Below are 13,389 nucleotides of genomic sequence, written 5' to 3' on the forward strand. Positions count from 1 at the left end.
CTGATCCTTCATGACTATGAATGATCAGTCCAATCTTACTGCAAATGATGCACCACAAGAACATCCCTGCTCAGCTAATGGATTATTGACAATTTTAAAAGAAGACCGAATAAGTTCTTCTTGATAATCTACAGTGGCCCCTTTGACAAAATCCAGAGACACACTATCAATTATTACTTTTGCACCATCTTTTTCAAATGTCCTTAAAAGACAACAGTGTACTTAGTTAAGCTATACCGTTTATCAGAAGAAAAATACAAAATATCATACTTGTCATCTTCATTTATTTTGGTGTCCAAGTCGAATTTGTATTGAAAACCAGAACAGCCACCTCCTTCTACAGCTATACGTAGATATGCACCTTTATCCGCGATTTTCTTGATTCTTGATGCACATCTATCGGTTATACTTAACTCAGCTTTCACGTTTTGTAACGGTTTAACTACAGTATCTGTGATATAACGACAACTTTTTAAATTATTTACCATGGTTCTTGTTAAAAAATTAATCAATTTAGTCTGCGACATTATTCTTAATTAATAAAATTTTGATAGACAACACAAAAACAAAACATCTTTGAGGTTAAGTCGGATCAATCGTACTTCTTCTTCGCCATTTTAAGACCAATCAATAAAGAGTTCATATAGCCAATTCTACTATACAGGGCGATGTCTTCACTATTATACTTAAAGTTAACTATTTTTATCAAAGTAAATAAGTAAATATTTGTATTATTATTGTATATTAACAGTGCCTCCTAAAAGAACGATAGATATTGCTAACGTTAATAACTGCAATTTAAGATGTATGTTTGCAAAATGAGGTAATTTGTCTTTTATTATTTACTGGGCATATTTCCGCATTCTTATAATTTGAACAAAGAAATATTTAGAGAATGTTGAAAGAGAATGTAAGTTTTATTTACCCAAATTTTTATTTCGATCGTTATTATAATACATACATTATTGGCACTGTTGAAAAAAATATATTTCATATCAATCAGCATAAATTACAATAAAAAAACAAACGCAATAATACTTGTAACAATTTCATATTCGAGAAACAATAAGAATCAACGTTGTTACGCACGCACGTTTACTGCGTTGTCACAACGCTGCACACTCGCTCTTTCTCTCTTCTCCATTCTCTCTCTCCCAAGCTTTCGCACGTTATCATCGCGATACATGCTCGAATCACAAAGAACATTCGATCGATCGTCACTTTTTATCGTCGAGTTTACCTTTATCTAACGACGACGTCACTAGCATCGATTGTCCTTGACTGTTTTGATTCGGAAAGACTTTTTCCAAGTTTTTCAACGACTCACTGAGCACGTTCTGGACCGCCGTAAGTGCGGCAACAATGGCAGGACTGCCGAAACCGTGACTTATGAGCGAAAACGTGGTCAAAGGAGTCTGTATATGCGAGTCGAGTATAATTTGCGGCCTAGAATTGCACAAGGGTGATCTGTCTTGATTTAACAGGTCCATGAGTTCTTTTGTGATCTGTTTGGTGGCCTGGAGTAACTCCTTTCTTCGGGGTGTTTGACCGTGTTGTAAATTGAGATACTCGGCCACTTGTTTGGCGGGGAATTCCGTCTCACAAATGTAACCGAAATCCCTGGCTAAATGGATCGCTTCACCTTCCACTAAGGATGTTAAGAGGGTTACGTTGGCGGCTTTTCGTCGACCCGCGGGAAGATTAAGGCCTATTTTCTCGAGCTTCTCGCGTAAAATTCGCCCGCCATTTTTACTTTTAGCACGACGTAAAACGCCACCTAGTAGAGAAGCGTTTAAACACTCAGGGGTTGACAGGCGCCGTTGTACTTCCCCGACGGTCACTTTGTACTTTGACGTGGACGACAAGAGGGAGAGACGACCAGGAACCGAGCAGAAAACGTCGCTAGGAGACGCCAATAAGCCGCCATGTTCTTTTCCACCTTTTATACCTAAAATTAAATAAAAAATTAATTAAATATTTATTTTCAATAACGTATAACGTAGAGATAAAGTAAGTTTTTTATTCAGTAGAATTCGAGCTATTCCCACAAGAACCGTTTATATTTAAAAAGAACACCCTGTACAGTATGATACATTGAGATTACCTAACCGTTAATTACATACAGTAGGTTCCTAACGAAATTGAATACGAGCGAATGGATTGAGGTAAAGTTTTCGAACTGTGTGTATAACCAGTGTTTTACATTATTAGATACATTATTATACATAATGCAGCAGGGTAAAGGGTGCAGAAAAATGAATAGGGGTCAGAGGCGGTTTTTCACACGGGTCAATTATTATGTTGTTTATTTCGTAGTTCATTTGTTCAGGCAATTGTGAACTTTGACAGATGTGATGTGGGCACGCCTCGTACATTATTACATCATTAGAAAAACAACCTGCTGCGATTCGCATGTTTTCTGCATTGTGCTCCACCCTTCACGACTGTATTGTAACTCTCTTTAGATACACATTATATCGGCTATGTACAAACAGGCTTATATGCATGCATCTGCATGGTTGCTATAAACGTAGCAGGTAAAGAAGATAAGAACCGTGACCAGCAAAGTACGGCTCAGCGAAGTGGATTTATGCGCTCCAGATAATTGAATCAGTAAAAATTTCAGGAGGGAAAAAATCTGAAACTATTTAAGTCGATTCGTATTTCCCGAAAACTAAAACTGAAACATTAATCTAATCTAGAGCTTCATCTGCCCCTCATTACTCCTGTCTCTGCTCCTAATATGTCTCTAACTATCTTCATATCTTAGAAGGTGTCCTGCTTGCCATTTTGTACTTTTTCGTCTCAATTTTTTATATTAGCTATAATTCTTCATTAACCAAATACACCAAATTTTTTTTGGTTGACTCCAATAATGATAAACACCACGAGACCCAAAATTATTTTGGCAAACATGAGTGGGTTAAAAAAAATTGATTTGATTTTTGATATTTTGTTTCTTTAATAATTTCGAAAACGTTTTCATTCACAACTAATTAATTGTGTGTAATTACGCGGTGCAAACCAAAAAAACGATCTAAACTTACTTTTTAAAAGAGGTAAGTCAGAGATGAATCCGGTATTGTCATCTATGCCACCCTGAGCCTCTTCGACGGCTTGTCCAAGGGCTTGGTGAAGCGACAAGGGGTCGTCGTGGGGTCTATGAGCGGCAGATAACGAATAATCGGCCCTACCTCCACTTGGAGTTCCACTGTATGGAAAACTTGCACCGTGTCCCAGCTGCGCCTGTAAATATAAAAATACTCCAAATAAATCGACATTCAGTATACACATCATGGAAATGGAGAACAGAGAACAATCTAGATGAAGTAAAAGAATTCGCATAACTAGGATCGACATTTGCAAAAAACAGTAGGTTGAAATCAAGAGCGTAGATAGGTAGGGGAAGGGGAGCACTGCCCCCCTTCCAATTAGCTCATTTGCCCCCCGGAAAAGGCTCTGATTAGTCACGATATAGGTAAAAAGTTTAAAAATAGAAACCAAACTTAAATAAGACAAAGTTTGTTAATATGAGAACCCTTGTTAAAACCAATTGTGATACTAGTCGACATTAGATGCAAGCAATGATAGAAATTCGAGCTTGAAAATGACTGAAATAGACAGTCGAAACGTCGCTTTTACGCTTTTACAATAAAGAAATTTCAAATATAGAACACATCGTTGGTTATTTGGCGAGATTAGAGTCATTTTTTATAATTTGAATTTTAAACACCAACGAAATTAGATTCAATTAATAATTCAAACTTAATTCGCAGTTATTGAAAATCTGCCCCTCTTCTATGAAAAATCTCTCGCTACGTCCATGGATGAAGCACACATAAGAGAAACTGCATGGAAGGCAGGAGGAATCATAGCGCAACTGTGAGGAATTGGGAGAAGAAAATTTGTAAGAAATTGGAAAAAGAGAATGATAATGTCTCATATTTTGGTGAAAGTATTTTTATGTATGGAGTTGAAATTTCGGTATCGCAAACTACAGACAAACTGGAAAACCTACAAAATAAGGTGGGAACTGATCCTAGAGAAATTCGCGCTAAATTGCAATGTTCTGGAAGAGACCATATAAAGACAGAACCAATACGCATAGAAGCGAAACGTAGAGTAAAATGCAAAAAAAAAATTACTGAGGAAATCAAACAGAAGAGAAATGGAAAAAGAGGAGTCGGAAAATAAAAAATGGGGAAAAAATGGAGAAACTAATGGCAGTTATTTTACGTATTTCAGTTACAATTTCAGAAACTAGAACGCAATGTAATTTTTTCGTATAGTTTTGTACTGCTTAAACTTTTGGGTGCTTTATTTAGCTTTCACCAGCTAATGCTTCGATCCAAATTATGGTGCAGAGCCGGAGGAGACGGCGGAAAGTCCTCTTGAGCTTCCTTACAGAGATCTTGACAATGGATGGGTGGAAGTGGTTCAGGTGTGAGAAAGAAGAGACAGACGAAAAGAATAGAGGTGAAATATTATCTATCTGTGGCTCTTTATTACTTCTCCAGCAGCATTTACCTAAATCATCCAAGAAAATTACAGAAAAATTTGGACAAAGGCAAACGGTGACCTACCTGTGAACGTTAAGTAGAGGTCTAACCTTCTAGGTCACGCCGCTCGGTCAGTTTTGTATCAACCAAAGAAATAAAAACAAATTCATATTCAGAAATGTGTAAGAGGAGAAATTATAAATTTTTTGTCATAGGAAATAGACCTATTTAGAATATTAAACCGTAATAGTGTCTTCACTTTTTATAAAAAAAAATGTTAGGAACCTTTCACAAACACTTTGGCGTCTAGGGGAGGCAGACGCTACAGTTACCTTCCTTTTCAACCAACTTCAAAAAGAATGTACTCATGTTTAAATAAAAGTACTGTATTTAATTAAAAAACTACAGTCGACGTCTCGCCCAGATTGTTCGGATTTCTCAAGGGTAGTTTTAGTACATTTTTAACTATACAGAACTTAGCTTAGAAAATCCAGCGACATGGGCTGTGGTTTTATAAATAAATACAGTACTATTAACCCCAATATTGCCTTGATTTAAACAACTGAATACAAATTAGGGGAATTTAAATTTTACAATGATTTTAATTGATTTCAGATACACCTTTTTCAAACTTTGCACTTCACCGTTTAGCTCTTCTCATTTACACGAGTTTACAGAGAGAGTACAGGATTTAATCGGTTGTTCCTTCAACCTTTGCCTTCTTCATCTTCTTCTTATCTCGAGATTGGATCGACGACAGTTCGTCATAACTTTAAAGCAAAAACGGTATAAAGATTAGAGCGAGAAAGGAGTGCGATGTACAAGAGAGAAAGACAGAGAGGGAGAGATTTCGTTGAGTTGGCACAAGGCGATGTTTCGCATATTTGTGCCGTCTTGACATAGTTTCGAGGCTCTCTTTGAGAATGCCATTCATTCCGGAAGCGATAACTCAGCTACCTCCACCACGTAGTAGACTTTGTGTAATGTACTTATACATGCACAGATATTAGACGTGAGTATATATAATATACATATATAAACATAAGGTACCAATAGCGGGTTTACAGGGTGGTACGTTTCAAATTGTGCCCCACTTTTCCTCTATTAAAAATTATTATAAATAAGTACGACTATTAGAACTTGCGTATCGCAGAAAAATCGATGAACTGTTTCGATGTTTCTGTGTTTTTTTGAATACATAGAAGCTTTAAAAAAACGAGACCTTTAATTTAATATACGTTAAGTAACATCTAACAACAAAAATATTCGTTACAGTTAAAGGTCTTTCATCAAGTTGATGTATATCTCCAAAGGTTCCCCGGCTTTCTCTCACAATTTTAAATTGAGAGATTAGATGAAACTAATAGAGAAATATTTAAGATAACCAAAAAATAATTTTGTATTCATGCTATCGTGAATATTTCAAAAACTGCTACACTATATGTACACATTATAATCACTATGTGTAGTTTTCGGTAAGTTCTTACGTTCCCGAGTAAAAATAATTCATTAATTTTTCACTCAACTAAAATACCGCCAAATTAGCACCGTAAATTGTTCCAAAAAACGACGAAAAAAGGCCCGTTTGCAGGACTAAACCTCCGAAATAGCGCCGAAATAGCACTAAAATAGCACCGCATTTCAGTAAACCGCCAAAAAAGCACCGAAAAACCGCCGTTTTTCTACTAAAAGAGCGTTGGAACAGTACTCTTCTCGCATGAAATAACAAAAACTGATTAATTATTAATTAACTTTTATTTATGTTATAAAGTATTAAAGATTCTGAATATTGTAACAACTATCATTATTATTTGAACTATTATTACTATTGTTAATATTATGATTAATGTTATTATTACTTATTTTATTATTGCTATTTTCATAATAATTATGTGGCTGTGCATTATATTGTTGATGATACGGCTGATAATAATTTGGGTTCGGATAATTATAATATTCATGATAATTTGAATACTGCGGAGGTACATGATGTAGGTTAAATGGAACGCTGTATGGCGATGGATATGAAAAATTTAATTGATTAGGATCATTAGGTGCAGGATAAGTAAAATTTGGAGATGTATGTTTTAATGATGATGTTGGTGTTGGTTCTGATGATGATGTGGGTGCTAGTTCTGATGATGATGCTGGTGCTGGTTCTGATGATGACGGTGGTGATGGTTCTGATGATGACGGTGGTGCTAGTTCTGATGATGACGGTGGTACTCGTTCTAAAGATAACGGTGGTACTGGTTCAGATAATGACGGTGGTACTCGTTCTAAAGATGACGGTGGTACTGGTTCAGTTAATGATGGTGGTACTGGTTCTAAAGATGACAGTAGTACTGGTTCTGATGATGGTGGTGCTGGTTCTGATGACGATGTGGCTGGTTCTGATGACAGTGGTGCTGGTTCTGATGATGCTATTGATGATTGGGATGTAGGTAGTGACGGCGACGCAGAAACTGATGAATGAATTAATATGTAAATAACACGATAATTATGATAATTTATGCAATTTCATGAAACATTCTTCAATTAAAAACAACAAGGACAAAGCTGATTAATTGACTTATTTACTCTTATTTCTTTTAGAAGTTGATGCTAGTGTTGATGTTACCGCAGGTGATGAAGGTGCTGCTGGTGGTTGTGATGTAGTTGATAAAGTTCCTAGATAAAAATTAAATTTATCAATAATATGATTATGGNAAAAAACCAAGATCGAGGATGTATCGGTCTTGGTTTTGATTTTGCTTTGCTTATCACTAGTTGCAGCAGGTTCGTAGCCCACAACTTAATTATTTCTCTGATTGTTTCTTTATTACTTAATATTTCTTTGAAAGATAATTTCCAAACAATTTGGGGATTAATGCCATTCGTTACATGCCAAATTATAGGTTTCTAATTGTAAGTGCGATACGTTTTTTGAAATAATCGGTTGTGACAGACGGGCAGATTCATAAAAGTGATTTTTCCTTATTGAGGTATAAAAGAATTTTTTAGTTATTCTGAATTTGACAATTAAAAACATTTTTGAAAACCATTACTCATAAAGTGGGTTCCACCTTAACCGGCACGTGTATTTTCAATTGTTGAGAAAACCTGATAACTTTGCCTTATAATACCCATAGATATTCAGTAGCTTTAGTTTTGACGTGTTCAAATCATCCCTTAAATATTAATTTGGCGCCCCTACATTATAAAAAATCTACTCCGATATATAATAAAACTTAAGTATATATAAATAGTGTATTTTTGGTACTCACCACATGAGAATGGTTCGGATCACCCTCTCTGGGACGAAGACCCAGCTGGTTGTAATGGTGCAGTCCTGACAGACCGCCGTAAGGGTCGGTCAAATACTCGAGGTGTTGTTGGGGAGGTGGACTGGGCGGGTGGTGAAAAGGCGGGGGGAAATAGGGCGGCTGGAAGTCGGGCTGAGGCAACTGGTGCTGCATGGTGGAGCCGTGGTGCAATCCGCTGGAGCCTCGATGGCCCGGACCCCCGGAACCGCCGGCACCGTAGCCCGCAGGGCTGCCGCCGCTCAGGGCTAACGAACCGTGGCCGCTGGCTGTTAGCCGTTCCTGAAAAAAAAAGAGAAAAATTAACTTTAATTAAGCTGTGAGGTTTTTCTGGGACAGCTGGTAGGAATGAATATAAATTTAGCTTTAGAAAATGACCCCAAAAACATAATAATGTCAAACCATGGTAAAGCTTCTAAAGATACAAATCTTCCTGTCTCCTACGGTTTATATATAGAAGATAAAGCCAGATTATCCCGAAGAGAATTAGTCCTTAACGAAGGTAGCTTGAAATGTATGTATTAGATACATGGTATATTAGGGAGGTTTTGGGGTTTGAGTGAGAAATTGAGTAAGGAATATTGGGGTAGGAGAATGGATGTTATGTTAAGGTGATGACAAGATATGGGAATGGGAGGAAAATAAGGAGGTAGAATTGCTACAGAGAAGATATATAAAAAGTGGGTATGAAAATTGGAAAGAGGTACGTCACGTAATAAGGAGGGAGAGACAAAAGGTGGGAAGATGTGAGAGGAAGTAATAAAAAGGGTAATAAAATATGAGGAGTGGTTGGAGAGGCTGGAAGAAGGGGATATAAGGAACGATACATGGAGGAGGAAGGTGTGGCGAATACAAAAATATAAATAGATATGATAGAGAAAGGGAGCTTTGAAATTTTTAAAAACCAAACAGGAGCAGATGCGGGAGTGGCTTAAGGAAGGGACAAAAGTAGGGAAATTGGTGAGGAATAAATACAGGGAATAATAAGAGGAAAGGATTTAAGGAAAATAGGGATATGTAGTGTGTATGAAGGAAACAATGTGGAGGGACCGGGGCAAGGAGACTAAGTAGTATGGTATTTGGATGGAGGAAAGAAATAAGTGTAACGGCAAGTTTTAGGACAGCGAATGAGTGTAGAGGATGTACTTTTTGGGAAAAGGAAGAGGAAAGAGGATGTAGAATTTATGAAAGGGAGGAAGAGCGCTTGAAGCATATGTTAGGAGGATTTAAGAATGGTGGGATGTAAGAAGAATGGTATGAGTTGGTGAATGAGAATGTGAGTGAACTGAGTCGTCTGCAGAAGATTTTAATGAACAGGAGATAATATTAGAGAATGAGGAAGGGATTTAGATGAAAAAAGATGTGAATAATAGATATAATTTGTGAAGCTTGATGGAAGGCCAAAGAATGTGAAAAATTTAATTTTTTGTGTTAAAAGTAAATTAAAAGACGTGAAATAATAATATAAGGGGAGGAAGTGATTATGTATATTTACAAGGTGCTTGTATAAATAGGTGAGGGGTGGTTATAGGTTTAATTGGTTGTTTCATTTCTTGTCATTTTTACGTGTTTTTGAGATTACCTATTAAGTTATATGGTTAATTGTCCTGTAGAGTGAAGGTTTATTTAGAATTTTTATGTATTGATGTTTGAAAATAACTTAATTATAAATAAAAAATAAATTAAAGAGAACTGGTCCCTGAAGAAGCTACCGAAAAGTAAGTGATGCAATCAAATTTTGCAGTTATGTATAAGTATTTCAAATAGAGGATTACAATGATCCTCTTTTTCAAATACATCGACACAATAATTATTTGCATCTCTGCATAAATGTGAGATATAAAATTAAAAGGTTCATCTCTACATGAAGTTACTTAGAATCAAATAGAAACGGTGTTCCAATAAATGCCGATTAAAAAAATTAAAACAGTATAGCCCGAAGGTTTAAATTCGTACAAAATTACACATTTATTACTAATTGTATTAAGTCAATTTAGAAATAAATTTATTTACACTTTAGATTAAGTAAGTATAATTTTATAACTTGAATCACTGTTTCTTTTCCACTTTGTTAAAATTACGTATTAATTACATGAAAAATGCAAAATTAAAAGATAAGTAGGTACATAATTACAATGAATATTTCAATCGATAAGTACCTTTCGGTTAATACCTAATACGATTTTGCGAGTAAGAATTTCGCCAATACAATTTACTACTTAATGACTTAAGGAAATTACTAAATAAATAATCTATCGCATTATCAACCGGATTTACTAATCACTTTTAATTTAAAATCATTTTATTTTCTATTTTGCCAATATCTCTTAATTAATTGCATTTTCATCCCGCCGCCTTCACCATTTTATTAAAATTAGAAAAGGTACACACCACATATGGATATCTTTTAATTTTAGAAGTTTCTTCTCATTCTTGAAGATTTTAAAATTCTAGATTCTAAGTTACTTCACTGAATAAAATTTTACTAATAGACCTAGCTACGTATGTTTTATAAAGGACTAGGGATGATAAGTATACAAAAATAAGCCCCGCTTTAATCATTTTTATTTTCAACTATATAACTAGAAATTGAATGACTAATTATAGGTACACAATCAAACGCTACCCAAAGAAATGGTTTATAATGAAATTACGTAAAATACATGAAAAATTGTTTTGTAAATGTGAACGAAACGAGGTACTAATTTGTTTTCAATAAATAATAATAAATCCTTACTCATCCAAGAAAATATTTTTCAGAATATGACTGGTAGGTACCTTCATTCGCAGAATATGAAATATATCGATAATAACGAACAAATACAAAACAATTGATAAAAACCCTAAAAATAATTGTGTTGTAAAAGGAACAATAAAAAAAATAATAAAATAATTTTTTTTTCAAAAACACTATTATTAGGGTCGTTTTTAACACCTATTGTTCTTTTGTTTTGTTTGTCACTGGTCTGTGCGGAGAACTACTACTAAAAATGTATAATTTATAAATTTCTTCCCTAATTAGATAACATTCGATATTACCAGACTAATAAGCTGTTTAATTAATAATTTTACTATAAATACGCAACGGTTATTTTAAACAATTTTTGCTAGTGTAAAAATACTTACAAATAACTGCTGTAATACATTATGGGGATGAATCTTGGTTAGCAAACAAATATCCTACCTAATAAATTTCAGCATCAATCCCGGAAGAATAAATTCAAACTTGCCGCTCCAATTTCACTTAAGCTGCATTACCAACCACAACAAACTTAAATCACTACTGCCTTTTCACTAAACTAGGTAGGTACATGGTGAAAAGTAAAAGAAGTGCATATATCACTTTCAAATTTCGCGGAATGAATCGCATTATTTATTAAGTTGCTTATGTCAAGTCAACGAAGAGAACGCAACCTTCTACCGTCGTTCAACTGTTTCGATACCAGCCACCTCAAGCGATGAAGTGGCATGAGACGAAACGTCTGTTGGGGGATGCCCCGAAGCTACTAAAAGTCGGAAAGCACGTGCATCGACGCCAGACGATCATCACCGAATGTAAAACGGACTAAAAGATAGTTTGCGAACGCCAGGAATTTGATAAGGGGGATTAGCATCTCAGGATATTTGGAAATATCTTTACTTTTGAAAGGGGAGAGCGCCAGGCGCTCCGTTACATTCCTTGTATTCTTTCAGATATTTTTCAGCCATCAAAGGCTAATCTTTGCTAAACGTCTCTGTTAAGGATTCGTGAAAGTACAATAAAGGATTTATCGCTAGTGGTAAAATAATTTAAATAACTTAGGCTGAAAATTTAGAAATTTATAGTTTCTAATGATAAAAAGAACTAACGAAATTTTGGTTATTATAATAAAACAACACCTAAATTGGATCTTATTTACACTGGATGCATGAATGAAGTTGCTCGCTTACATTGGCCTTTAGAGACATTCCATGAATGCCTTCTAATTCTTTCACCGAAGGGAGACCAAATAATTCTAAACTCCTTGGAAATGGGTAATCTAAAATACTGGATCGATATTGTTTTTCGGGTTCAATTTCATGGTGTATGGAATTCTGAAGTTCCAAATTGATATCAACACTTATACCTTTAGCAAAGAACTACGAAATTCGATGAATTACGACAAAACAGCCCGCAAAACAATATCGAATTGATATACGACAGCCGCGTAAAACTGAAAACTATAAGATATTGTGGTGTGCTAATAAATGCGTATAATCCAAAATTATTAGAAAACGATTAGAAAAAACTTCACTCATAGCAGAACCTAAAGCTAAAAAAACTATGGATTCCATTTCTTTCTCTTGACAATGTGTAAAAGATCAGAATAAATAGATATAATAAATAGGTAATTTCAAAGTTAGGCAACTTATTAATTTTGTTGATCAAAAGTTAAAAAAATGGATAATTATTTAATTGACAGTAAACAATGAGATGCAAAAGTAGAAAAAGATGAAGAATGAAGTAAACTGAAAATCAATGTCTTCATATCAAGAAAACACTAACTTGAATGTTTGAAATATAGAACACATGGACACTATGAAATTTTTTATGTGGTTAGTATTTCTAATACCACCAACCCTTCAGTTCACTCTGTCGATGACAAATTAAGGAGGGCATTGTTTTGAAATCAGACCACTAGGAACACAGAAACCAATGAGTCTTTTGACTTTGAAATCATCTATTTATTCTAGATCCTCTGTAATTAGATCGAAATTGGTATTAATTACTCTTTAGAAATATGAACATCACTTATAGTTCCTATCATTTCGAGTTAATATTTGGATCGGCTCAAAATAATATGACAAAGAAACCTTCAAATGCAACCTGACATCTCAAAAAAAAAAAACAAATAATAATAGCCGTCAAATAAGGGAAAAAAAGGTTTCACATGCGATAGTAGTACATGAATATTGTTTATACACTTCCTCGACGTGGAGTGTTTCCGAACCGTTACATAATTACAAAGCACACTTGTAAAAATAACAACGACGTCAAGCAGGTACGTTTTGAAATAATTATGGTACGTAAAATGGCAATAATATTCAGTCAACTTACGCAATATCAGATACAGGTGTTTGCCGATATCAATCTCACAATGTGTAAATGATACGTCACGTTTCGTATGCTATCTTCGTCATCAACACTTTCAAAGGCGTAGCAGTTTCGTTAATTAAATGATAAAATCTACTGGTTTGATTGAAAATCAGGCATGCCGCATTTATTTTCACACGTGTTATACTATAATAAATAAACTGAACAAATGTCATCTAATTACCAACTTTTCTTTACCACACAGTAGAACCTTGATAACTTAAACCCCGATATCGTAATAACCTCTATAAATTCATAAAATTTTGTGTTCACTTCCCTTCGGAGTCCAAAACGTCTATTACTTGGTAATAATGAATAAATAAAAACCCTCTGTCACTTAAACGAATAATTTGGGCATCGCACCTCAGTAAGCAGTGAAAAGTGGATTGAATCGGGAGAAAGTCTTCTATGTAAAAGAAGAAGAATTGCTGAATTTCCTAATTTAAAAAAATTCTTGTTTACATGGTTTAGACAG

General features: G+C 34.8%; 2 protein-coding genes across 4 annotated transcripts in view; both read right to left on the minus strand.

Moving 5' to 3' along the window:
- The window catches only part of LOC108739407 (protein FAM136A), a 9,770-nt gene extending 9,695 nt beyond the window's left edge, over nucleotides 1-75 (minus strand). Inside the window, exon 1 of the mRNA XM_025977681.1 lies at nucleotides 7-75. The gene's annotated coding sequence lies outside the window, so the exon portion shown is untranslated. The remainder of the gene's footprint in view (nucleotides 1-6) is intronic.
- An 880-nt stretch (nucleotides 76-955) lies between these two features.
- LOC108739767 (transcription factor AP-2-epsilon) overlaps nucleotides 956-13,389 on the minus strand; it is a 216,909-nt gene continuing 204,475 nt past the window's right edge. For all 3 annotated transcript variants that reach the window (XM_018473837.1, XM_018473829.1, XM_018473822.1), the window contains 3 exons: nucleotides 7,766-8,083; nucleotides 3,048-3,246; nucleotides 956-1,948 (listed from right to left, as the gene is read on the minus strand). In XM_018473837.1, the coding sequence (XP_018329339.1) occupies nucleotides 1,218-1,948; nucleotides 3,048-3,246; nucleotides 7,766-8,083 (1,248 nt within the window). In that variant the 3' untranslated portion in view covers nucleotides 956-1,217. The remainder of the gene's footprint in view (nucleotides 1,949-3,047; nucleotides 3,247-7,765; nucleotides 8,084-13,389) is intronic.

This window comes from Agrilus planipennis, unplaced genomic scaffold (genome assembly GCF_000699045.2).
Source record: "Agrilus planipennis isolate EAB-ADULT unplaced genomic scaffold, Apla_2.0 scaffold25, whole genome shotgun sequence".
NCBI lineage: Eukaryota > Metazoa > Arthropoda > Insecta > Coleoptera > Buprestidae > Agrilus > Agrilus planipennis.